This window comes from Triticum aestivum, chromosome 7A (genome assembly GCF_018294505.1).
Source record: "Triticum aestivum cultivar Chinese Spring chromosome 7A, IWGSC CS RefSeq v2.1, whole genome shotgun sequence".
NCBI classification, from domain to species: domain Eukaryota; kingdom Viridiplantae; phylum Streptophyta; class Magnoliopsida; order Poales; family Poaceae; genus Triticum; species Triticum aestivum.
The window spans coordinates 550,591,548-550,618,944 of NC_057812.1; the positions used below are offsets into that span (position 1 = coordinate 550,591,548).

Sequence of the window (27,397 nt, forward strand, 5' to 3'; positions counted from 1 at the left end):
CAGATCCCACATGTCCTTCTTTGGGACAGGGGTAAGCCCTTCACTGGGGTGATTGACCAATTCATTGTTGGAGCAATGGCCATGCGAGAAGGTATCATCTTTGCACAGCTTCTGGGCTTCGCACATGTGATGATGGAAGTGGATTTTTTATAGGTTGGTGCAAACCTCTAGTCTTCACGTCGTAATTCGAGACAGATTATGACGCATATCTTAGATGAAACGGGGGAAAAGTCGTCAAGTTTTGTTTCATTCTCGGTTAGGCATGTCTCGAGAGATGCTAATACCTCGGTGGACCTCTGTGCCAAGGATGCTTGTAACCTTCGGTTTCAGAGTGTTGGCTCTAGGAGTGCCTTTCTTTTCTTGTAAGTAGCCTCAAAGCAGATTGTAGCGGGATTCTCTGAATCAATAAACCTCCCAGCTACAATGGCCCGAGGGCCGAAATGTTATTTGGCCCATGAAAGAATACAATGATCCTTGATCCAGCTCAGCCTACTCAGCAGGGCCTATTTGTCTCAAAAAAATATATCATCAGGGCCTATTTGCCTATTTGGATTTCAGACAATAACCCACGGAGAGGGTTAGAAGACGGCGAAATATCCGCAACGAGCTCGTGGAAATGGCGACGACGGTGGTGCCGCTCGCCGCGGCCATGGCCGCCGCTCCAAGGTCTCTCCTCCTGGGCGCTCCAGACCCCTTCCCGTTCCTCGGGATCCGCCCGCTCCTCTGCCGCTCTCCGCGCGGCGTCGCCTGCGCCCTTCGCCGACCTTCCAAGTACAAGGTACTTCACCTCACAATCAGCTCCATCTCCCCACTGTTTTGCGGTTGGTGCGTAGTTATGTTGTAGGAAGGATTAGGTTGGGAGTAGTTAGGTACACTTGAGAGCAATTTAGATGGCGGTACACCTGTCGGAAATTGATGAGACCTTGTTTATGTATGTAAAAAAAGCATGAGGTGTGTGGATAACCTTGTGGCGATTGATGAACTGTATATACCCCCAGCGTTGGATGATTTGAATGGAAATAATTTACATGACATTTGTTGCACAGGTTGTGTGGGAAATAGAGGGTTTCTATTATGTGACCATAAACTGTGACTGAAATGCTTGTTAACAAAATCTTCTGTATTCCAGAATAAAATTAAGAACGAGGTGGTGGTAGCAGAGGATGACATTGATGGCAGTGACGAGGATGACGACGACGACGAGGGTGGGTTGGAAGCGCTTTTCAAGCAGCTGGAAGAAGATCTGAAGAACGACGATTTGTCTGTCGAGGATGATGATGATGATGATGAAATATCAGAGGAAGACATGGCCAGGTTTGAACAGGTATTGGCAGAAGCCATTGGAGATGTCGATGTTGCTGATGAATCTGCAGTAGATTTGGTGTCAGGCTCCGAAGTTGTTGGTAATGATGAGGCAGCAGATCCAGTCGAACGGCCAGAGCTTAAAAGCTGGCAGCTCCGGAGATTGGCTCGTGCAATGCAAATTGGTCGGCGTAAAACTAGTGTAAGCAGATAAATATCCGCTCGAGTTCTGTTTAATTTCACCTTTTAAATCTGCACCATTTGTTTTACTAGGAAGGGCTCATTGACGTAAATAGGTAATTCAAAACTGATTTTTTGGCTTTGTCTTGAATTGATTTTCTTGCAGATAAAGAATCTTGCAGGGGAGCTTGGCCTGGATAGGGGTTTGGTCATTGAATTGCTCCGCAATCCGCCTCCAGAACTTCTACTTATGTCTGATTCTTTGCCTGATGAAGCCCCCTCTAAACCTGAAACTAAGGAAATAGAGCCCTCTCCAGTAGCTGATGAGGTTGTAGTTGATGAGATTGATGCCACTGAAGCCAATCCACAGATGGACCTTCCGGTTCATGTCATGAGCACAGAATGGTCTGCGCAGAAAAGGCTGAAAAAGGCGCAACTGGAAACACTGGAAAAGGTTTACTTCAAATCCAAACGCCCCACTGTAAGTATTTTTTACGTGAAGACCACGTTCACTATATATTTTCTATTGCTTAAATTCCCAGCTTGGTTTTTGTAAATGTATCATCACTTACTTTGGTGTTGCATTATTACAGAATACTATGATCAGTAGCATAGTTCAAGTTACAAGCCTTCCACGAAAGACCATTATTAAGTGGTTTGAGGATAGAAGGGAGCAAGATGGTGTACCAGACCGTCGTGCCGCATACATGAGATCCCTATCTGAGACAATGGCTAGTTGATAACTTCAGATAAGCTTGTGTTATAGTGTTCTCTTTTAGGTCTGAACTACGTAGGAATTTGTAAATTCAAACTGTGAAATGCAACCAGTTTCATAAGGCCAACACGGCGTATCTTTTATTGCTTGCTCTGAGATCGGCCAATGTGACAGGTACAACTCCCAACTGTCATCAGCCCATTATTATTGGCTTCACTATGGACCACCATTTCGTCTATTCATTTCAGTGGCAGTTAGTTCATGGTCAGTTGACCGGACACCAATTTTCCTTACGGTAAGGACCATGGATCCTTTCACTTTCTTGTTGATGAATTTCCTGGTGTGGAAGCCTGGCATTTCACATGACCCATGTCCTAGTCCGGTTTACTTGGGACAAGTGGACAGTATTTTTTCTAGTTATGTTACCCTCTTGATGCAAGACTTTCAACAGTATTAGACTATTAGGTACTCTGGTGTGGTGCTTTAATATAAAGTTTTCTGACATTGAATGCCACATGTTTGAAGAAGGTCCTGACAGCGTAGCTAACACCTGCGCATCGGCAGCGTGAAGTACGGAGTATTTGATTTTTCACATTATGAGCTGAATCTCTGCAATCTTGGTAGGCTAATTTTAACGAACTACCAGGTAGATCAAGTACATGCATCTTTGCACCTACTATAATCAAGTACATGCATTTTGGGCTTTGGACTGATGAGTCAGTTCAGCTGTCCTCACTCTTCACTGGTCATGGGGTCATCACAGGCTCAGATGGTAGGCATTATCGTCCGTGGTACAGACAACTAAGTGTATGCACCGAGCGCACCTCTTGACACTTCTTTAGAACTATTACCTCCGTTCAGAATTATAAGATGTTTTCGATATTTCAATATGGACTACATATGGACTGAAATGAGTGAACAAACACACTAAAATGCGTCTATATAATTCGGAACGGAGGGAGTATATCTTTACACCTTTAACAGAAAATTCCAGGGCTTCAAATTTAGCTTCACATACCCATAACTATCGGTGTTATTAATCCTTGCAAGTTGCAACTCTGATGAGTTATGTTCTGGAGTTTTCACCATTCATAGCAGATGTGCTTGGTATCAACGAGCACACACCATTCATATTTCATAGCAGCTGTGCTTGGTATCAGCGAGCACACGCCACATATTTATTGACGTTGGGGCAGCTGGAGAAATCAAGTAGCCTATCACTCATCAGAAAGAAATCATGTGGAAAGAGAAAGAATGGGGAGGTAACAACTGGGGATAATGAGGATGGAAAGGAAGGAGAGCCTGGAGTTTATGTAATAGAGAAATGCTACCAGGGACAAAGACATGAGCGGATAGCCGGATATAGGGGTGAAAGAAATTGGAAGAAAAATGTTGGCAGTCTGTATCATCTATTCTTAGATGATATAGCCAGTGGATTGTACACATCTCTTTATTGACAATCTTCCGGCCACCTTCCACTCTACCCAGCGTAATGATGATTGGTAGTTCGCTGATGCTGACTGGAGCCGAAATACAATTGCATTTTCCCTTGGCTGGCTTTGCTTTCTCTTGGGCCCTCTGCACTTCTTATTCAGACGCACCGTTTCTTCATCGACAGAGTTATGGTGGCGATCGCCGTCCATATGAAAGGTAAGATTCCTGCTACACTATTTTCTCTGCTATGTTCATCATCTTTATTATGCCGACGCATATCATACATACACCATAAACCTCTTTGTGGATCCTCTTGTGTTGACACATCACTTGCACTTCACATCAGATCAGGGCCAACTAGTGCATCCATTTGCGCAGGTCGCTCTCTGCGAATTATCTTGGCCCTGTAGTGGGTTTGGTGATGCTTACCGGTTGCTCATGGGCACAGTTGGGCTCTCTTCCCTCCACATGCCCGTGATGGAAAAGTATTACCGGCGCATGTGGATCAGAATAGTAGTTTAATCTGACAGCTCTTGTCCTGTTTTAACTGAACGTAGACTAATCTCTCCATAGGTTTGTTAGTAGTAGTAGTAGGTTATGGGAGGAGACAGGCCCTGGTAGCCCTCAGTGCCACCGGCTGTTGACTGCTCTCCTGTCTGTACGTTAATGGCCGTCCCTTTCCCTTCACATATATACATACGCACAGGAGGCCTGGGAAGGCAAAGCACCAACCTCAGGAGACACATCCTCCTTGCCTCTTGTGTTCTCTTCTCCATAGCTTGCAGATAAGCAAAGCTTGTCCGTTGCGCGGGGAGGGGAGGTGGACAGGTGCGGATGGAAGGGTTGCAGAGATCGTCCTCGACTTTCAGACGGTCCGGCTCGTCGGGCCTGGTGTGGGACGAGCGGTTCCTGACCGAGGGCGCCGAGGCGCAGGCCGCCGGCGAGGGCGGCGCCGATGACGCCCAGCCGGAGATGCGGCGCTCCCGGAGCACCGGCGGCGTCGGGATGATGCTGCGCCGGGGCGGCGACGACAAGAAGCAGCAGCAGCAGCAGCAGAAAAAGAAGGAGCAACAAGGCCAGAAGAAGAAGGACGAGGAGCGCGATCCCCAGGTGTTCCGGACCAAGGAGGTGGCCCCGGACGTGGACCCGCCGTCGCCGAGGGTGTCCGGCTGCATCCTCTGCGCCATCTTCGGGGGCTCCGGCTCCGGCTCCGGCTCCAGCCCCGCGGCGCGCCGAGGCCGCGCCAAGCCGAAGAGGAAGCAACGGCCGGCGGCGTGAAGCTTGATCGGGCCATGGTGGGTGCCATGCGAGCTGTGTTTATACTGGAGTGATGATGATGGTATACTACTGATATTGGTTGGTTTGTATTGTACTCCGCTCTGCGTTACCGCGTAGCTAGTAGTCCATACGTGTCAGGTTAGTTCCTCTTTTTTGGGTCAGTTTCTGGATTCAGATCCGTGAGCTGAGCAGCTGCTGTTGAGATCTGTGGTGTTCTCTCTTGATCTGGTGCATGGCCTTTCCCCTCTGGAGCCGCTGGGCGTTGGTTGCTTGATTGGTTGCATGTGAGTGTGAGGTGTTGCTACTGTTGCTGCCGTGTTGCATGTATGGAGTTGCAACCATAAACAATCGATTGGGCGGCAAAACATTGGGGCGTGGGGCATGTGTGTTCATGCTGCCCAAGCTATGGCGAATTTCCTCGTCCTTGCTTTGGAATCTTTTCTTTTGTATTACCTCCATCGCAAATGATTTGTTCAGACACGGATATATCTGACACTAAAACATGCCTAAATACATCGGTACATAGACAAATCTAAAACAAATAATTCTAGACGACGGGAGTAGCAAATAACACGCAAGAGCTTATTTCCTATTTGGGGAAGTTTTTGACTCACCAGAAGTAAACATCTTGATATGAAGTCTATTTTTACTTTGTGCTAGACCAAAAAGAGTTCTGCACCTCTTCCTTTTTCATAGCCCAAACTGGCAGAAACATGAATCATGGCGAGAGAGAAAAGTTGGAACGGCGTGCCTCCTCCTAGCACGAAAAGAAGAATCAAGAAGGCTCGATCCGATTCATAATTGCGCGTGGCAGGGGCAAGACAGGCACATGAAGGTCCCAAGTAACAGCCAGCAGAAAATAGAAACATCACATGGGCCGGCCACATGATGATCTCCTCCGTTTCATGACCCTGTCCCCGGGTCCCGTCCCGTCTGCTCGCCGAGTTGGACGTGGACCGCCGTCCGTTCCGGCCACCGGCGCCGACACCGACATGCCGCATTCCTCTTCTCAGGCCTTGGATCCATGCAGCCGACACCGCCGTATCTGTAGCATGGCGACTGGCGACGTTTTCTCCGATGTACGCACGCGAGTTTCTACTGTGCTGTGTATATATCTATGTCGTTCTTTCTCCGTAAAAAAATATAAAAGCGTTTAGATTACAAAAAGAGAGGGAGTACTTAGGAATTTAAAAATGAAAAAATAGCGAGTTTATGCTAGGTCGATAACATAATTTTGACCTTGCCAAGAACAAAAGTCTTTGTTGGGTTGGTGAACATTTGGTGGGTATTCGATCTCGAGCTTTTTTTCATTTGCTGGTCATACAACCGATGCTGGTCCTTAGATGGTTTGGTCGTTCAGCTGTGACGACGTTTATGGTCAACGCGTGCATGCGATTCGTTAATGGTCAAAAAAATTATCTGTTTGACCACCAATTGTTCCCAGCCGTTGTCCACACTTTTCCCTTTAAACACACATGTTTGGACGACCGTGATGTAAAGATCGATTGTGGTATGAACCGGTCACCTAATTTGGTTCAAATCTACCAACTAGATTGATTATTATGGAGTAGTGCTACTTAAATGTTATGTTATATATGGGGCACTTTCGAGCTGTATGGAGTACTTACTAGGCCGGCATGACAGCGCAAGTTTTTGTTAGTATTATTAGGACATCTTTAATGGCAACCCATAAATTTTCTCTCGCATATGTTCACGGACACGGATGCGAGAGGCTGGCCGCTTACATTCAACCCGCATTTTAACTAGAGAAAATTCCTTATTTGACACCATCTTAAAATCTGTTTCTTTATTTGACACTGGAAAAAATTTCTTCCCTATTTGACACAAGTTCTAAATTTTATTTCCTATATGACATTTTCGTTCATTTTGAGACTAAATGACACCTGAAAAGACTCTTTTACCCCTCATGTGGTATGTGTGTGGGAGACAAGAGCGCACATACGCAGCACCAGTGTGAGGGCAGAAGCACACACGCGACAACACATACACATGCACCAACACACACGCAACAACACACACGTGCACACACGCACACACGCAGCAACACACATGCACGCGCGCACACACACGCAACAACACGCATGCACACGCGCACACACACGCAGCAACACACACGCAGCACACACACACACACACACACACACACACGCAGGCAGCACATATGACCCAGTATACTCGTTGATACTGCATCTTTTTTCTGGTACGTCAAGAGCATGAAGAGCAAAGCATATCACCTAAACAACATTAACCCATTGATTCCGACTTACGTCGAGATGCTCCACCAACTAGCTGCTGCCACCACCGACACCAAACTAGATCTACCATGGGACGAGTAGATCAAGTCGCTTCCGCAACAACATATAAGGCAGGAAACCATAAAGAAGGTCGATGCTTCGAACACCAACACGGCCAAAACCGAGCACCACGACCAAACATACATTTCTGAGGCAACCATCCCGACTTCTAGCCACTCCAAAGAGCATGGGCAAACTACCATCATCACCCTCCAAAGTTGTGACCCTGACATGTGTTGCAAGCTACATCCCTGCATGACATGAGCGTCAAAAGGCACCACAACACAAAATAACTATTTGTGGTCCATAGCCACCGCACTAGAATACAGAGTCCTTGCCCCAACGTAAATCCAAAATGACCACCTCACCACACATGTGGCACAAAATTGTCAACCAAGTCATGGAAACCGTAGCCCCTTCTCATAGAGCTATCGTTGTACCGCCTTCGATGCTCACCACCTGGCTTTCATCATCACATTGACTCATCGCCCCGACTTTCGCTAACACCCTAGAAAAGGCCAGCCTTGTGTGGCAACCACACTAATGGAAAGGTGTCTAGGTCATTTGAACACGTGAGGGGTGGGTGAGGGGGTGAGGGGCCTCCTATTCTTCGCTTATAGTGAAGGACTAGAGGCTAACGCGCGCTTCGCCGCGCCGTTCTTCACTAGTGGGATTAATTCTTTTATATCTAGTAGAGTGTCACGGTCGGTTGTTTTGTTTGGATTTTATCAATGTTGTCTTGTGTTTTAATTACAGTATGAAGGTGTTTTTTCATTTGTATATCGTGTCGGGTTTTTGTTCGAGACAATATTTCCTAAAGAAGAATGAAGTTTTTGGAGTGTCGTTGTGGTGTATTTACACATGTCGGTCTCGGTGCCAGTTGGTGGTGGTCGTTTGAGCCTCTTGAGAGGTCCTATCCACGCTAAAATCATGGAATTTCTGCTATAACACGCACATGGATCGGCCCACGAGCTCTCGCTCGCTTAGTTTGACTCCCCATTCCTCTAAGTCGGTTAGCTTTTTTCCGCTCACCCCACTGCTCGCTCAGAAAAATGGACTATTTAAAAAAAAGGTTAGTTTCATTAAAATATGTTCAAGGATTTTTCAAAAATATGTGAATTTACAAACCATGAATTGCATAAAATATTTATGAGTTTAAAATATATTCATGGATTAAAAACATTTGCAAATGAAACAAGTTTCAAATTTAAAAATTGTTCGCAAACTTTAAAAATACCCGTGAACTTCAAAATACACATGAATGTAATAAATATTAATGAAGCTAAAAATATAAATTTTTTAATGTTCGCAAATTTTAATAAGCGCTCATAATTAAAACATGTAAGAAAATAAAGAGATAAGAGGAAATAAAACTAAGCAACAGACAACCTTACATGCAAGTCCTACAACGATCCCACAAACCCCGAAGCACCAGAGCGCTTCAAATCGTGGGATCTTGGTATCTCTATAGATATGAGCTATAACATGCAGTTGGGCTGTCTCAAGTAGGCCTTGGTTGCTCCTCCGGTGTTTCCACCTGCTCTATTTTAGTTTCGCTTTTGATGCTTTATGCCCTAAGTAAAAATGGCAGCTCCTAGCTCGAGGAAAAATAGACTACCATCTTTTGACACATTTGTTCGTGAATCAAAATATTGTTCACGAAAACCTATAAACAGAAAACCAAATAGGAAAAGAAAACAAAGACAAAAAGGCAGAAGAAAACCGAAAACCCTTCATATAAATAAACCAGGGAAAAAACAAAAGCTCAAACGCTTTTTTGTGGGACAGCTCAAACCCAGTTGTACCGAAAGATTAAGAAAATAGCCCGAACTGGGCCGGTCCAACATGGACGAGGCTCCTCTGACGTACTGCAGGGCGCAGTTGGGCCACTGACAGGTGGGCCCGAAAGCAAGTTGGCCCACCTGTCAGTGACCCAACTGCGCCCTGCAGTACGTCAGGGGAGCTGAGTCCATCCAACATGGACGGGGTGCAGAATTTGTACGTGGGCAAGATACCGCTAAAAAAACGTGGGCAAGAGTAGGAAATTCCCACGGCTGTCAGAAAGAAAAACAGCAGGCAGATTCTATATTGTTAAGAAAAAGAAAAGGTTTGGAACAAAGTCATGATTCCGAGGAACAGAGGGGAATGGCGGCATGCGGTGCTTCGGAACGGAGAAGAAGCAATGCACGCAAAGTTTGCACATGCGCTGTTGTGGACTTTCCGGGGAAGAAAACAACTCGTTTTTCATTAGGCGACACATACACAAGAAAGGCTACGCAGGATTGACGTGCATGGGCATCACTTTATTGCACATATAGAAAGAACATATCTGCATGTTGTACAACAGTTATGTTGATAGAACAGGGTGTCACCCCGTTGGTTAGGATAGCACACTATCTAGCCCATCCAGTTCGAGTCACGGAGTGACCAATGGTGTTTGGATGGTCTTGGTTTTTTTCGGCTATGTCGAGCACTCATGGAGCTGCCAAGGTGGCTATAGGACAAGTTTAAGGGTGTCATCCTGTTGGTTAGGATAGCACGCTATCTAGCCCAACCGGTTCGAGTCACAGAGTGACCCATGGTGCTTGAATGGTTTCAGTTTTTTCCGGCTATGTCGAGCAATCATGGAGCTACCAAGGTGGCTAGGACAAGTTTAAGGGTGTTGATGTGCACATCATAGGAGCATCTCCGACAAATGATACTTCCTCTATTTATGTATATGAAGCCATTTCGTTTTTTTTTCTTCAATTTTGACTTGTGATTTTGGTGAAGATAATATGAGTTATATGTCAAAGAAAATATGATATTTGGAATTGAAAACTAATATATGAACATAAAGTTTAAACATGCCACAATTACATGGGATAAGATGTATACCCTATTTAGAATGCACTAATATAATATAATATAATGGTTGTATGTGATCTTGACATGACATACTCTCTCTACCACGTCGCCGTCAAACGGTTAATCGGTCGCCGATCTTGAGCCCATCAAGCTTGGTGTCGACGGGAGGGGAGGAGTGGTGGCCTTCCTGGGCCTAGAGTGGCAGCGACCTATCGTGCACTACTCTTCCTTGCTGCTGGCGATGCCCACGGACGTGCCGGCTTTGTGGTCGTGGCGGTGGGGCACGACCTTGGCGACGTCATCCTCCTCGTCGTCAGTCTCACTGAACACTGCCTCGCTCGCCTTGTCGCACTCCTTGTAGGGCGCCGCCACCCGCTGGCGGTAGCGCCAACGGGCAAGGTGGATCTCGGGGGCGGAGCGGTAGGAATTGAACAGTGCCTCCTGCTCCGCCAGGTCCGTGTCCGGCATGACCGCCCTGTCAGCGGCGAGCCGCTCCTTCGCCTGCAGGTGCTCCTGGAGGAGGTGGTTGTTGTAGGCGGTGTCGGCCTACGCCTCCCAGAACTGCTCCTCCTGCACCATGTCCATGTAATGGGCACAGACCTCGCCGATGGTCATGATGCAATGCACCGGCGATGGTGGCGCGGAGGAGGGGGTGGCGCCGGCTCGTCGGCGGCAACGTCCTCCATTGGAACTTCGTCGTCCTCCAGTTGCCTGCCGGACAACAATAGTGGCCATCTCCTTCTTCTGGTCCAGCATCAGCCCGTCCCAGAGAGCTTTGACAGGGGAGAAATCCATGGAGGGAGTTGTGCGAAGAGGGATCAGAGGTGGACGACAACGGTTATGGTCGGGGCTGTGGTTTATATAGTAATGACGGGTGGCAGAGGGACGGACGGGTGACGCCGAAGAAGACGCCTCGGCAACCACGTGTCATCAATGTGGGCGGTAGACGAACGAACAGGCGGCCGTCATGTCGTTTGAACGAGCAGCAGTCGCCTGCACTGGGAAGCGGCGCGGGCGGCGCTCTATCGGCCAGCGCGCCGCTTCAATGTCGGCGTGAGTAAGCGGTTGCCTCCGTTCTGACCGAGCATGAATGCGGGCACAAATGATCTAGAGTATCGCTGACTATTTCGGACGAAAAGCATGAGTGCGAGGAAAGAAGGGGTTTTGGTGGGCTAGGGAGATGAGAAGCATGCATGTGAGTGATCCAGAGTCCTACAAAGTCTCTGCATTTATCTCTGATTTGTGAGAGAAAATACATCCGAATTACGCCACGTATCGATACAGAATCGCGTTGGATAGCTTCCGCTGCGGTCCGTAGACTGGAGATCCGCAGATTCAAAGCGATCGTTCAAAGCCATGGCAGGGCACTCGCCCACTCTCCCTCATCTTGTCTTACTTGAGCACCGGCAGCCATCATCCGCCTCCCATTAAGAACTCCAGACCGTCACCATGGCTGCCTCTTCTCCTCCCAAGTCCCAACCCATCACTATGGGGCCTCTTCCGCCGCTCGTATTAGCACTCTTTCTCCTACCTCTCCTCTACTTGTTCTTCAGGGGCGGTAGCAAGGGACGATCGACACAGGGAGCAAGAAACGCTCCCGGGCCGCCGAAACAGCTTCCCGTGCTCGGCAACCTCCTGCAGCTCGGCGGCCGGCCACACCGGTACTTCCAGTCGCTCACCCAGAAGTACGGGCCGGTGGTGCAGGTGCAGCTCGGCCGCGTGCGGATGGTCGTCGTCGCGTCGCCTGAGGCGGCCAAGGAGGTTCTCCGGACGAACGACCTGCACTGCTGCAGCCGCCCAAATTCACCAGGCAAGTGTGTAGTTCGAATCTGTAGTTCTGTACTTCTCTAGCTCTACATCCACTCACAAGTCCTCAATTTTTAGTTCAAAATTTGTATCGGATATGAACGTACTTGGATGTTGCTATCACCACGCAGGTGCGAGGATGCTGAGCTACAACTTCCTCGACGTGGCTTTCGGCCCCTACAGCGACTACTGGCGCGAGATGCGGAAGCTCCTCGTGCTGGAGCTGCTGAGCGTGAGGCGCGTCCAGTCCTTCGCCTACGCCCGGGCCGCAGAGGTGGACCGCCTTGTCTCCTCCCTCGCCGGCACCCCTCCGGGCACCCCGGTCGACCTCAGCGAGCAGCTGTACGCGCTCTCGGACGGCATCATCGGCACGGTGGCCTTCGGGAAGATGTACGGGTCGGAGTCGTTCGAGAGGACCAGCTTCCAGCGGATGATGGACGAGACGCTGCGGGTGCTCGGCAGCTTCACGTTCGAGGACTTCTTCCCGTCGTCGGCGCTCGCACGGTGGGCGGACGCCCTCACCGGCGTGGCGTCGCGGCGGCGGAGGGTCTTCCTCAGGATCGATAGGTTCTTCGACGCGGTCATCGACAAGCACCTCGAGCCGGGGAGGCTGGCGGCCGGGGTGCAGGAGGACATGGTCGACGCGCTGGTGAAGATGTGGAGGGATCAAGATGGGGCTCTGGCGCTGACGCGTGATAACATCAAGGGAATCCTGATGGTGCGGTTCGTTCGACCACAATCTACATTCAGTTACTGCTAATATTGGACAACCGATGTCACAGAATTCATCATGTTAATTTTCATTTCAGGATACATTCGCCGGTGGGATCGACACTTGCGCTGTGACGACGATCTGGATCATGGCGGAGCTGATGAGGAACCCAAGGGTGATGCGGAAGGCGCAGTCGGAGGTACGCGCCGCGGTGGGGAACAAATCCAGAGTGTACGAAGAAGACGCCCAGGGCCTCAAGTACCTCAAGATGATAGTGAAGGAGAACTTCAGGCTCCACCCGCCGGGGCCTCTGCTGATCCCAAGAGAGACCATGCAGAGCTGCGAGGTCGCCGGCTACAGCGTGCCCGCGGGCACCAGGATACACGTCAACGTCTGGGCCATGGGGAGAGACCCGGAGATATGGGACAGGCCGGAGGAGTTCTTCCCCGAGCGGTTCGAGGACGCGCAGGTTGATTTCAGGGGGCTGCACTTCGAGCTCCTTCCGTTCGGGTCGGGACGAAGGGCCTGCCCTGCCGTCGCCATGGGCGTGGCCAATGTGGAGGTCGTGCTGGCCAACCTGTTGTATTGCTTCGACTGGGAGCTTCCCGAGGGCGTGAAGGAGGACGACGTCGATATGGAGGAAACAGGGCAGCTTGTTTTCAGCAAGAAGGTGGCTCTTGAGCTTGTGCCAGTTAAGCGGTAGTGATATCTTTTTTTAGTGATATCTTTTTTTTGAGATTCTAGTGATATCTCATATGTTTCAAATGCCACCTAGTGCTTCCTCAATAAACTAAACAGTAGTTTAAATCTCAAATATAAGAACAACCTTCCAGTTGGTCTTGCGTGAGTAACAAAATATGCATCTACTAACTCATAGTCTAACTAAGAATTAGTTTTCCGATAAAGGATGGATTTTATTGACTCAAAGTGAAGCATCAAGAGGATACAAATAAATGAGTACACATCCGGCCTCTGCATAACTAAGATGCACACAACCAACACCAACGCACGCACACAAAACACACCGACAAATATCGAGGTCATACTAGACCAAAGCTATGCATAGGCGAGGAAAAAAGAAAAAAGCCCCAAAGCGATCAGATCACGATCGGCAAACTATAACAATGACCATATCTGCACCGACAATATCATGACACCACGCGGACGACGATGTTCTTCAACAGCAACGCCTTAAGGAAGGGAGCGACACTCAAGTGTCACCGTCACCGGATCCAGCCATCCAAGACTAGAATCTAGGTTTTCACCCTGAAGAATCAGTCCGAGCATTCCGAACAATGCCTTCAATGAGGTAACGATGTAAAAACATCGCCATTGTCAGGTATACCCAACACGGGCGAGGCCAAGGCTTTCACCCCGGAGCTCTAGACTGGGTGCTCAAGTAGCACCACCATCGAGGTCATTCATGTGTTGTCGCCATCACTTCTCGACGATCCCAGTAGCTACAGGCGATATGCCCGCCGCCACCGCACAACAATCCCTCTGCATCAAGACATCGTCCACAGTTTGCATTTCGCCGCCGAAGTCAGCCATCACATCTGCAGAGATGGAACTCTCATAAACTTTTGATGGAGGCCATAATCCACGGCGAGGCCGCCGCTGTCCCAGATCCAGTCTCCCATGACATAGTCCTAGGTGGACACCAACAACCAGCACCATGGGTTGTAGCTAGCCGGCAACCTGGGCGACCGCCGATCATGTGCATGCATGTCCATGCATGTGTATGCATATGCCTCCATGCACCAGCCCCGTGTGCTTCCCCTGATCATACTCCAAGCCATAGAGATCATCCAGATCGCAGCCTGAATCACCAGTTAGCTGCCAGATCTGAAAAGATCGGGAAACTAGCAACATGGGACGACGACGACCAGATCGGGAGACACCATGCCATGGACAGATCAGGAAGCGAGCGGCATGGGACAACAACAACCAGATCGAAAGGCAATCACCTGGGGAAAGAATAGAAAAAAAACGGGCTGGGACACCCCGCCGCCGCCGTCCGCCGGGCGGCCGGCCTCCTCCGGCGGCGGCAAGGTAAACGGGGCTGCGTGGAAGGGCCTCCGAAGGTAGCTGCGGCGGCGCCTCCGGAGTCGCTGGAAGCGACCCGGGAGGCTGACTAAGAATTAGTTACTCTCTCATCAAGAAGCGACTCTCAGGTAGGGATGAAGATGAAGTGGAAAATTTTCGTTTTTGGGAGGCAAAATGGAAACGGAGAGGAAATATGAAAACGAAAACGGAAATTTCAAAACGGAAATGGAAATGGAATTTTTTATGCGGAAACGGAAATAAAACAGAATGGTGTTTTTTGGTGGAACAGACGTGGAAACGGAACTTTCCATTTTCGTGGATATGGAATTTTTATTTCTACTATAGACCCATGGCTGCTTTGTAGCCCAATTACCAAACAACACACAATGACACAATGAGTATAATGAGCAGAATGGATCATATGAGGACCAACTTTTACTACCACACATATACTCAACTAGACCTTGTACGGAATTGTCATGTATTACTGCAATGCTACCCTATGTTGCAAACACAATCATATTATTTTGTAGCCCTATTAACAATTCCATAAATTTGTTTGCTTTTTGTTTATATTTCTCTATGATTCAAGGAGGGTTTTACGTTCCGGTCAACATGCAATTTTGTTTTCGTGTCCGCTTTGTATTCGCTCCGTGTCTGTTTTCGGTACTATCTGTGATGTATGGTAGGAACCCTGTTGACCGATCTTTCACGAAAGGAGCGGATTCCCGAGAAGAACACGAAGAACACAAAGGGGAAACACAAGAGGAACACTCAAACTAACAAGAACAAGTCACAATAGTGCTAGATCCTCGGATACATGGAACGATACACGGTACACGGTCAACTAGGGACGATACACGGTAACCGGTCTTCTCCGTGAGGAGGTCTTGAATCCACGGGGGGGGGGGGGGGGGGGGGGTCTTCCCTTAGAAAGGGGGCTTGAATCCAAAGGGATCTTCTCCGAAGAGGCCTCGGTCTCTCGCAAGGATGAGATCTGATATGGATGAGCGTAGCTCTATCTCTCAAATGAGCTATCACAACGCTAACCCTAAAAAGTTGTACGGGGCGGAGTATTTATAGTCTTAGTGCAAAAGAGGGGGCGAAGGGGTACATGGGCTGCGGCCCAACTCGAAACGGTGCTCAGGCGTCGGACGTCCGGGGGTCATCGGTCGTCCGGAGGCTCGCGAGGGTCCGGACGTCCGGTGCCTGTCGGACATCCATAGATTCTTCTCGGGTGGTCTTCGGTCGGACGTCCGGTCGGGGTCGGTCGTCCGAGGGTCGTCGGTCGTCCGGGTGGCGTCGGACGTCCGTCTATTTTGGCTCAGGTGTGGCAGTGTCGGTCGTCTGGAGCCTGGAGGTCGTCGGATGTCTGGGGTTCGTCGGTCGTCCGGAGCCTGGAGACTTTGGTCTCCTCTTCTTCTTCATATCTGCCTTCCCGACCATCTCCCTCTTCCTCTTCTCCTTGCTCCTTAGCTTCTCCATGATACCTGAGAATGCACAAAGTGTCCGTATGAGGTAGTAGCCATGTCTCATGTGTATCAAAGTGGAAATGTGAGAGGAGAGATGTCACCTCGGTTTCAAGAGCTCTTGCACATGCTCGTGTCATGGGTCCAAGAGGTGTCGAAGGAAATGTAGTTAGGTCCATGGGGATGGCCTTGGGATGCTCCACATCATCTCCCCTCCCTTGGCGAAGATCCGTCGTCGGATCAAGTTCTTCATCACCATGGAAGGGAGAGAGATCTTTGACGTTGAAGATGTCGCTCACGTTGTACTTGTCGCGTGGGAGGTCGATCTTGTAAGCGTTGTCGTTGTAGCGTGCGAGCACCTTGAAAGGTCCATCCGCTCGTGGCCGAAGCTTGGACTTGCGTTCTTGTGGAAAGCGATCCTTGCGAAGGTGTAGCCACACGAGATCACCAATGTTGAAGATGATAGGTTGCTTGTTGAAGTTGAGCTTGGTCGCAAGGCGTTGGACTTGACGCTCGATGGTGGTTCTTGTATCTTCATGCACCTTCTTGAGATGTGTCGCTCGTGCACTTGTGTCCAAATTGATGTGTTCTTGGAGTGGTAGAGGAAGAATGTCCAATGGTGATAATGGGTTGAATCCGTAGACGACCTCGAAGGGGGACTTCCCGGTAGTTGAGTGTCTTGCTCGGTTGTAGGTGAACTCGGCGATAGGTAGGCACTTCTCCCACTCCTTGATATTCTTCTTGATGAGTACTCGAAGTAGAGCAGAGAGTGTGCGGTTGGTCACCTCCGTTTGGCCGTCGGTTTGAGGGTGGTAAGCCGTGGAGAATAGTAGCTTGATTTCGAGCTTGGCACATAGGGTCTTCCAAAAGAAGCTTAGGAACTTGACATCGCGGTCCGAGACGATCGTCTTTGGCACTCCATGTAGACGCAATATTTCCCTACAAAATAGATTAGCAACATGTGAAGCATCGTCTATCTTGTTGCAAGGAATAAAATGTGCCATTTTGGAGAAACGGTCCACAACGACAAATATCGAATCTTTCCCATTTCGAGTCCTAGGCAAACCAAGTACAAAGTCCATGCTAATGTCTTCCCATGGTTGGTATGGAATTGGTAGATGCATATAGAGGCCATGAGATTGAGCTTTGGACTTAGCTTTGCGACATGTAGAGCATCGGTTGGTGAAGCGATTGACATCACGAAACATCTTGGGCCAAAAGTAGTTCTTTGAGAGCGTAGCGAACGTCTTGTCGCGTCCGAAGTGTCCCATTAAGCCTCCTCCATGAGATTCCTGTAAAAGCAACAAATGAAGAGAAGACTCGGAGATGCAAAGTTTGTTAGCTCTCATAAGATATCCATCTTTGATGTAATAGCGTTCCCAAGATGTATGCGACAAACACTTGGCATAAGGAGTAGCAAAAGTTGCATCATGCTCATACAAGTCTTTGATATGCTCGAAGCCAATGACATCTAACTCAAGTTGTGTAACAAGCATGCATATGCGGGAAAGAGCATCCGCTACAATGTTTTCTTTGCCCCTAATGTATTTGATGACATAAGGAAAAGACTCAATAAATTCACTCAATTTAGCATGACGCTTGTTCAACTTGGTTTGACCCTTAAGATATTTGAGAGTCTCATGATCGGTATGAATGATAAACTCATGGGGACAAAGGTAATGTTCTCATTCATGCAAAACGCGGACTAAAGCATATAGCTCTTTGTCATAGATGGGGTAATTGAGTTGCGCGCCGGAAAGTTTCTCACTAAAATAAGCTATGGGGCGCTTCTCTTGCGTTAACACACCTCCTATGCCATTAGCACTAGCGTCGCAATGAATCTCAAAAGGCTTATCGAAGTTGGGTAAAACAAGCACGGGAGCATGAGTAAGCAAATTCTTAAGCTCATTGAATGCGGTATCTTGGGATTGTCCCCAAACAAAAGGTGCATTCTTCTTGCTCAAAGCATGCAAAGGCGAAGCAATGGTGCTAAAATCCTTCACAAAGCGATGATAGAAACCCGCAAGGCCAAGAAAACTACGCACTTGATGAAAGTTGGTTGGTTGTGGCCAAGTCTTAATAGCAGTGATCTTGGACGCGTCAACATGAACACCCTTAGAAGAAACAACAAAACCCAAGAAAACGAGCTTATCAACGCCAAAAAGGCATTTCTCCATATTAGCATAGAGTTGCTCTCTTCGAAGAGTTTGCAAAACGGTTCGAACATGGGTGACATGATCTTTAAGAGATTTGCTAAAAACAAGGATATCATCAAAGTAGACCACAACAAATATACATGATTCATAAGACGCATAAAAGTTCCCGGTGCTTCCGAGAGACCCATAGGCATGACTAACCACTCAAACAAGCCAAACTTGGTTTCGAAAGCGGTTTTCCATTCATCACCCTCTTGTATGCGGATTTGATAGTAACCACTCTTAAGATCAATTTTCGAAAAGATAGTGGCACCACTAAGCTCATCAAGCATATCATCTAGGCGTGGAATGGGATACCTATAGCGAACGGTGATAGCATTGATAGGTCTACAATCGGAGCACATGCGAAAGCTACCGTCACGTTTTGGCACAAGAATGACCGGGACGGCACAAGGGCTCAAACTTTCACACACATGTCCATGGTCTATGAGATGCTTTACTTGCCTTTGCATTTCTTTGGTTTCTTCGAGGTTGATGCGGTAGGGAGCTTTGTTCGGAAGAGGTTCTCTGGGGATGAGGTCGATTCGGTGATCAATGCCTTGTAGAGGAGGTAGACCTGGAGGTAGCTCATCGGCGAAAACATCTTGAAATGCCCGCAAAAGAGAAGACAAGACTAAAGGTAGAGTGTGAGAGGTGTTAGTTTTTGGTGTGTTGTCCTTGCACAAGAGGACATAGTGTATCACACTAGATGGGTTCTCACACACTTCTCTTATGTCACGTTTGGTGGCAAATAGAACGAGGTTCTTCTTTTCGCTCATTGTGGAGGCACTCGATTTGGGCTTGTGGCGCTCACTCTTTTTGGTGGCTCGCTCTCTCACTATGATCTCCACGATGGGTGGCTTGCTTGTCGGCGATCACTTGACTTGGCGACATTGGACGGAGGACGTACTCCTTGCCCTTCATCTTGAAGATGTAGTGGTCCGTTCGGCCATTGTGGATGACTCCTCTATCGAATTGCCATGGGCGTCCAAGGAGAAGATAGCAAACTGTCATTGGAATGACGTCGCACTCCAAGGTGTCTTCGTAGGCGCCAATTTTGAAGGAGACTTGTACTCGGTGCTCGACTTGGATAGTGCCGGAGTCGCTAAGCCATTGCACTTTATATGGATGTGTATGTTTTGTCTTGTGCAATTGGAGCTTGGAGCAAAGTTCTTCACTTGCGAGATTATGACAACTTCCTCCATCGATGATGACCTTGACGAATCGTCCATTGATCCCGGCCTTGGTATGAAAGATATGGCATCTTTGGTCTTCATCTTGGTGATGTTGGAGAGTCTTGGAGACAACAAGGGCGGGACTTGAATCTTCATCGCAAAAGACTTGTTCCTCTTCATCATTCACTTGCCGGTGCATGGCGACTTGCTCGATGGCATCCATTTCTTCTTCACTCATGGAACCGTAGGTGCCGTTGTCGTTGAGGATCACGGTGCGCTTGTTGGTGCACTCATAGGACTTGTGGCATATGCCTCCACAAGTGAAACACTTGAAGGAACTCGTCTTGATGGTCTCATCGGTTGGAGTTGATGATGATGAAGCTCTCGGCTTGAAGTTGCTCGTAGTAGGAGGATGACTTGGAGTTGATGAAGCTTTCTTGGAACTCGACTCGTCAATGGTGCTAGTAGAAGGCTTGGTAGTCGGTGTTGGAGTCGTTGAAGCTTGGTTGTTGGAGAAGCCGTAGGACTTGGATGAGTACTTGGCATACTTGAAATCATCTTGCACTTGGCGTTCCGCTTTGGTAGTTTGATGCACTTGCTCGATGAGGTTCGAGTATGGTTGGAAGTCAGCGATCTTCTTGATAGGATGGTTGAGTCTATTCAAGAAACGTGCCATTGTTTGCTCATCATCTTCTGTGACATTGGCTCGTATCATGGCAATCTCCATCTCCTTGTAGTACTCTTCAACGCTCTTGGTTCCTTGCTTGAGTAGTTGGAGTTTCTTGAAGAGGTCGCGGTGTAGTAGGTAGGCACAAAGCGTGCTCTCATGACATCCTTCATTTGCGCCCAAGTAGTGATGGGTGGTTCACCTCTTGCCTCTCGGCGCTCGATAACTTGTTCCCACCAAATAAGGACATAGTCTTGGAATTCAAGGGATGCCATCGCGATCTTCTTCTCTTCTTCATAGTTGTGCAAACGGAAGATTTTGTCAACTTTCAATGCCCATGAAAGGTACTCTTCGGGATCGTTGCTTCCATTGAACTTGGGTATGGTGAACTTGAGCTTTCCATAGCGTTGTTCTTCATTGTGTTGGGGTCGAGGATGATGACGTCCATGTTGTTGATGATTATTAAGCTTGTGTCGCTCGTGATGAGGAGGGTTGTCAACCTCATGTTGCTCTTGTCGTGGAGGATCTCCATTGTCTTCCTGGTCTTGAGGAACTTGTTGTTCTTGACGTGCTTGTGGAGGAGCTTGTCGAGCTCGAGGAGGAACGTGAGGGACTTGACGGTGCACGCGAGCTTGAAATATTTGTTCTTGAATTTCTTCGCGAAATGCTTCCTCTTGTTCACGGGCCTGTCGGCCTCGGTCGGCTACAGCTCGACTTGAATCACGTAGAGCTTGTTGCGCCGCAAGTGCTTGAGCGTCCCGGATTTGTTCGTCTTGTCGTTGTGCCTCGGCATCTTGTGCAACTAGGTGTAGACGCGCTCGCTCTTCCTCTTCATGTTGGTGTTGTCTTTGCCATTCTCGTGCTAGCGCAAAGCCCTCTTGGTTTTGTCGTCGTCGGTGCTCTTGAGAGTCGGTGTCACGTAGAGGATTGAGGCTTGCTTGATGCTTGTTGCGCATGGCACGGCGAAGAGTGTTCGATGTCGGTGTACTTGAGCCGGAGAGGGTAAAGTCGGAGTGGCGACTTGAACGGCTCCTTCTTGAAGTGTAAGAAGAGCGGTTGAGCAACAAAGCGCGAATTTCGTCCATTCTTGCATCATTATCTTGATTGTGATCGTCGAGCTTGTGGTCGAAGTAGTCCCTTGTACGTTGCTCGGAGAGTCGCAAGTCGGCGGCGAGGTTGTCGATGCGTTCACTCATAGCTTGTTGCTCTTGATGCAAAGCACGTTGTGCACCAAAGAGGTGACTCTTGGTGACGAAGGAGTTCATGACGTTGTCTTGCTCCATGAAAAGTGGGTTTGTAGAAGCACCAGGCCTACCCATCATTCCAAGACAAATGTGAGTGGTAGAAAGAGAAGAACGAATACCAAATGTACCTTGACCGAAGTTGAAAGTGGATCGAGGATCACACCAATGTAGGACAAGGAAATAGCACAAGTGCTACTAGCTCTTGTCGGTTTCTCACACCTACACAAGTAAAAGCTTGTGGTGGAGCTTGGTTAGGATGGTGGCACAAAATTTGATGCAATTGTAAGTGAGCTTCAGTAATGTTGGAAAAGATTCGCAAGATGCAATGTAACAAGTAGACCAAGCATATAAGGTACACGGAAACACACACCCAAAAAAATAAGTGGGGTTGGGCAACCAAGGATGAGCCAAAATGTGGAATCCATAAAAATGCTCTTGTTGCACAACACTAGAGAGACGCTAGCACGATTGCACAATAGGCGGATACAAGAACTTGTGCACAACCTACTTAGCAAAAGTGCAACGACTTCTATCCCAAGTATGCTTTATGCAAGGTGTTTCTATGATATGATCCAAGATGATCGAGTATGACAATCTTAATGTTGTATGATGCTATGGTTCTTGCTTAAAAGCTCTTTGCTTATCTTTCCTCTTTGCTTAAAAGCTTGTTTGGCTCTTTGATGTTGGAGCTCTTTTCTTATGCGATGCTTGACGAACCAAGATAGCAATTGTGTATGCGATGACAACTTTGTGACACAAGAGATGATACCAATATATGCAACAATGATGTATGTATGCTATGGGAAGTATGATCACTAATGTGCACAAGTCTTGTTGCCGACAATACTCAATGGCTAGTCTCGATGGGTAAGCAACACAAAGGAGTAAGGCTATGATGGATATCAGTGTAATGGCAAGAGTGCTATGTCCAATACCAAGACGAGGTTGCCGGTCTTGGTTCCACGTTCGTAAGCAAGACCGGATGACGGTGATCAAATGGGTGGCACGAATACCAATGTGTAGTCGAGGTGGTCGTTGTTGATGACGATGTAGGAGGGCGGTGATGATGTAGGACACCTCCGTGGCGAATATGAGCGGCGGTGATGTCGATGTCGAACCGTACCTAGATAGCCGAAACACAAAAGGATACGGTGCCGCAACTCAAATTCACAAAGCGCGAAGTGGCAACACGTGTCGGAGTGCGAAACGGTCCAAAATGGTGGTGGTATGTGGAAATGGGGATGGTGTATAGTGGTAGGAGTGCGTTTGCGGAAATGTGGGGCGGTGGTGTTGACTACGCTGAAAAAAAATCAGTTTCGTCAGGGTCGGTCGGACGTCCGGGCTGGGCCAGTCGTCGTCGGACGTCCGGTGCCTGGGCGATTTTCGGGCACGGGATGAACAGCACAAGGGCGAGGTGGTGGAGTTGCAATTCGTCGATTTCGGGCGGATTTGTGGATGGGAAGGGTGGGGAAAGGGGGGAAAAGCTAGATCCACTCAAAACAAAGCAAATACACGGATCCAAACCAACAAAATCTCAACACACTAACAAATCACAAAAAAAAATTGGGGCTATTTTTGTGGGGAAATTTTTCGAATTAGGACGAAAAACAACAAAACAAGGCTAGCAACACAACGGGGAGGCTCCGAAATCGTGATCAAAATGGCTCATGATACCAAGATGATGTAGGGTAGGAACCATATCGCCCGATCTTTCACGAAAGGAGCGGAATCCCGAGAAGAACACGAAGAACACAAAGGGGAAACACAAGAGGAACACTCAAACTAACAAGAACAAGTCACAATGGTGCTAGATCCTCGGATACATGGAACGGCACACGATACACGATCAACTAGGGACGATACACGGTAACCGGTCTTCTCCGTGAGGAGGTCTTGAATCCACGGGGGGGATCTTCCCTTAGAAAGGCGGCTTGAATCCAAAGGGATCTTCTCCGAAGAGGCCGCGGTCTCTCGCAAGAAGGAGATCCTATATGGATGAGCGTAGCTCTATCTCTCAAATGAGCTATCACAACGCTAACCCTAGAAAGTTGTACGGGGTGGAGTATTTATAGTCTTAGTGCAAAAGAGGGGGCGAAGGGGTACTGGGCTGCGGCCCAACTCGAAACGGTGCTCAGGCGTCGGACGTCCGGGGGTCACCGGTCGTCCGGAGGCTCGTGAGGGTCCGGACGTCCAGTGCCTGTCAGACGTCCGTAGATTCTTCTCGGGTGGTCTTCGGTCGGACGTCCGGTCGGGGTCGGTCGTCCGAGGGTCGTCGGTCGTCCGGGTGGCGTCGGACGTCCGTCGGTTTTGGCTCGGGTGTGGCAGTGTCGGTCGTTTGGAGGAGGCCGGACGTCCGGAGCCTGGAGGTCGTCGGACGTCCGGGGTTCGTCGGTCGTCCGGAGCCTGGAGACTTTGGTCTCCTCTTCTTCTTCGTCTCCGTCTTCCCAACCATCTCCCTCTTCCTCTTCTCCTTGCGCCTTAGCTTCTCCATGATACCTGAGAATGCACAAAGTGTCCGTATGAGGTAGTAGCCGTGTCTCATGTGTATCAAAGTGGAAATGTGAGAGGAGAGTTGTCACCTCGGTTTCAAGAGCTCTTGTACATGTTCGTGTCATGGGTCCAAGAGGTGTCGAAGGAGATGTAGTTGGGTCCATGGGGATGGCCTTGGGATGCTCCGCATCAATCTGTTTCCGTATTCGTTTCCGGGGTTTCTGTATTCGTTTCCGTTTCTGCAAAAAAAAATATGAAAACAAATATGGTCTTGATGGTGTGTCTAGCGCTTTCGGAGGGTGTGGGGTGATGTATCTCCGTCTCGAGGGATTTGATCGGTGTTGGTATTCGGTGGATCTATTTGAATATAGTCTTCATATGTCTTCGATCATGTGTCTACATGTTAGATTCTTCTGACCTACGCTTCTCTTTATCGGGCGGTTGTTCTAGTGCGTCGGTCCTGTGAGGTCTTAGCACGATGACTTTTCGGCTGAGTACTACAACTAGGTTTGTCCAGCTCCGGCGAGGAAGGGGTGATTGACGGTGGCTCGCTCAAATGTTTGTAGTCGTCGGTAGATGATCTAGGGACATGGATGTAATCTTTTTTATTTCTAATGTTCTCTATACTGTCTTGATATATGATAAGTAGATTTTTTTTCTACAAAAAGCTGAGAATTAGTAAAATCTCAGTTATCCATTTGATAAAAGTACCCATAGATTAGTTCCAAAAAAAAAGGTACCCACAGATTCACATTGAGACCTCCTAACCAACACCTTTTTTTGAGGCAATCCTAACCGGGAGCTCCTAACGGGCGCTTGATGCGCTGGTTGAGGATCCGGGCGCCCACTGCAGCATATTAGTGGGCCGGCCCATGAACACGCAGCACACTGTCAAAAATATATTTAGGGCGCAAAAAATTCAACCCAAAACTCGATCTTGGGAGGATTCGTGCCGAGCCAACTAGCTGTAGTGCATGCTAGCTAACCACTAGACCAACTACGCCCACATGAAAGATTGTAACGCGAAACTTTTAAGAACTGAACCATTTCCGCGCTATATAAAATACTGTGATTCCTTTTGATTTTATTTTTTAAATTGAATGTCCACAGAAATAGAAAAAAGTTCATAAAAGTGAAAAATAGTTCATCGGTTTTCAAAAAGGTTCACAAATTTGAAAATAGTTCATAGATTTTGAAAAAAAATGTTCACTGACTTTGTAAAAAGTTCATCGATTTTTTTAAAAAAGTTCACAATTTAAAGAAAAGTTCACTGATTTTGTAAAAAAAGTTCATTGAATTTGAAAAAAGTTCATCGGTTTTAAAAAGGGAAAACTTTGTTTTTCCCACTCTAGTTTTTGCCCACTTTGCTTATGCCACTCTAGAATTTGACATTTTACTTTTTCCACTCTTAGCTTTTGACAATATATCTGTTTTATCATTCAGTGGCAAAAGCAAAAAATTTAGAGTGGCAATTGTGATACATTGTCAAAAGCTAAGAGTGGCAAAAGTGAAATGAAAATTTATCATTTTTGCCACGGAATGGCATTTGTGATGTATTGTCAAAAGTTAAGAGTGGCAAAAGTGAGATGTCAAATTACAGAGTGGCATAAGCAAAATTGGCAAAACCTAGAGTGGCAAAAACAAAGTTTTCCCTTTTAAAAAAAGTTCATCAAAGTACTAAGAAGTTCATCGAATTTGAAAAATAGTTCATCGATTTTCAAAAAGCTTCAACAATTTGAAAGTAGTTCATAGATTTTGAAAAAAAAGTTCACTAACTTTGTAAAAAGTTCATTGATTTCTAAAAAAAGTTCACAATCTAAAAAAAAGTTCACTGATTTTGGAAAAAAGTTCATTGAATTTTAAAAAAGTTCATCGGTTTTGAGAAAAGTCCATCAAAGTTGTAAAAAGTTCATAGAATTTGAAAAATAGTTCATCAAATTGGAAAAAGTTCATTAAACTTTTAAAAAGTTCATCGAATTCAAAAAACGTTCACGAATTTGAGAAGGAAATTCTTGTATTTAAAAAAAAGTTTAGCAAAAAAACCATTCCAAAAAGAAAGAAAGAAGACTACCAAACAAAAGCATTCCAGAAAACAAAACAGATTATAAGAAGAGAAACGCTAAAAGTACACACGTGATGTCGGTTGGCTGGTTGGGTGTGTCATAGAACGTCGAGCCAGTAGATCGCGTGTTCGATACCCCGTATTTGCTGTGTTTTTGCGTCTTTAAACAGGAAAAAGAAAGTAACGTGGGCCGGCCCAGCGCGGAGAAAGGGCGTGTGCGCCCCGTACGGTTAAGGCTATAACGGGCGCTACGGGCGCCGTTTAGGAAATGCCATCCTAACCAACACCTTAAGAGCCAGTTTACCACCTGGCGCTCATGCCCATGGTAGTTGGCCCAGCTCATTAAACGACGAGCACCAAAATTCGATCGCAGGTTCGCTCGCCGCTAAAAACAAGTTCGCTCGCTGCTCGGACAGCGCTACATGCACCAGTTTCTTCCGTTTTTCGCAAACCGGCGCCTGCAGCAGGTTTCTTGCGCGTCTAGATGGGCCGGCCCATATTTTTCTTTTCCTGCTAAAAGCAAAAAATGGTGCGGCACCAAACACTTGACCACCTTCACACTGGTGGCTACTATCCTCTTTCTTTTACTTTCTATTCTGGTTCAAGTTCGCTGTGAATCGTGATTTAATTTTTCTTTTCTTCTTCCTTTATCTCTTTCTTGTTTGTATTTTCGATTTTCCCTTGTTTTTCTGTTTCTATTCTTTTTCTTTCTCTTTTTACAAAATGCACAAATTTTTAAAATTCAGTGAACTTTTCTTAAAACCTATGAACTATTTTTTCGAATTTTAAACAATTTTAAACAATGAAATTTTAAACAATTTTGAAATTTTAAACAATTTTGCTGAACTTTTTTTAAAAATCAATGAACTTTTTTTCAAATACGATGAACGCTTTCAGTTTTGATGAACTTTTTTCAAATCAATGAACTTTTCTTCAGATTCGACGAACTTTTTTCTATTCTCTTTTTTTTCAAATTCAATGATCTTTTTCAGATTTGATGAACTTCTTTTAGAATCGACGAACTTTTTTGAAATCTGATGATTTTTTTTCAAATGCGATGAACTTTTTTTAGATTCGATGAACTTTTCGCATAATCGATTAACTTTTTTCGAATCCGACAAATGTTTTTGAAAAAGATGGATGAACTTTTTTTAAATTGATGACCTTGTCTTTCAAATTCGAGGAACTTTTTTAAAATTTACCAAACTTTTTTTAAACATCAATGAACTATTTTTTTAAATCCGTAAACTTGTTTCAAAATCGATGAACTGTTTTTCGTCATAACAAATTAACTTTTCCAGATTGTTTTTGAATAATTCGCAAATCTAATAAATAGCGCGGATACATTGGTTCTTAAAGATTTCACGTTCCATGTACTCGTTGGCACTCTCCGGCTGTAGCAAAGCAGTGTCTTTGTTGTAGCGGCAAGGAGCGAGTTCGAGTCCCAGTACCTTCCCTTT

General features: G+C 47.1%; 3 protein-coding genes across 3 annotated transcripts; all 3 read left to right on the forward strand.

Moving 5' to 3' along the window:
• The first annotated feature begins 495 nt into the window (after positions 1–495).
• Positions 496–2,340, forward strand: LOC123148147 (protein OVEREXPRESSOR OF CATIONIC PEROXIDASE 3). Its single transcript, XM_044567511.1, has 4 exons — positions 496–778; positions 1,130–1,504; positions 1,649–1,963; positions 2,076–2,340. Exons 1-4 carry the CDS (start codon positions 617–619, stop codon positions 2,220–2,222), a joined length of 999 nt encoding a protein of 332 aa, XP_044423446.1. The 5' UTR covers positions 496–616; the 3' UTR covers positions 2,223–2,340.
• Positions 2,341–2,584: 244 nt separating this feature from the next.
• LOC123148148 (MAPK kinase substrate protein At1g80180) lies at positions 2,585–5,254 on the forward strand. The gene has a single exon (XM_044567512.1). The coding sequence runs from the start codon at positions 4,466–4,468 to the stop codon at positions 4,907–4,909; it is 444 nt and encodes a 147-aa protein (XP_044423447.1). The 5' UTR covers positions 2,585–4,465; the 3' UTR covers positions 4,910–5,254.
• A 6,026-nt stretch (positions 5,255–11,280) lies between these two features.
• Positions 11,281–13,405, forward strand: LOC123148149 (4-hydroxyphenylacetaldehyde oxime monooxygenase). Its single transcript, XM_044567513.1, has 3 exons — positions 11,281–11,881; positions 12,009–12,595; positions 12,687–13,405. The coding sequence occupies exons 1-3, from the start codon at positions 11,521–11,523 to the stop codon at positions 13,290–13,292; spliced, it is 1,554 nt and encodes a 517-aa protein (XP_044423448.1). The 5' UTR covers positions 11,281–11,520; the 3' UTR covers positions 13,293–13,405.
• Positions 13,406–27,397: the final 13,992 nt, after the last annotated feature.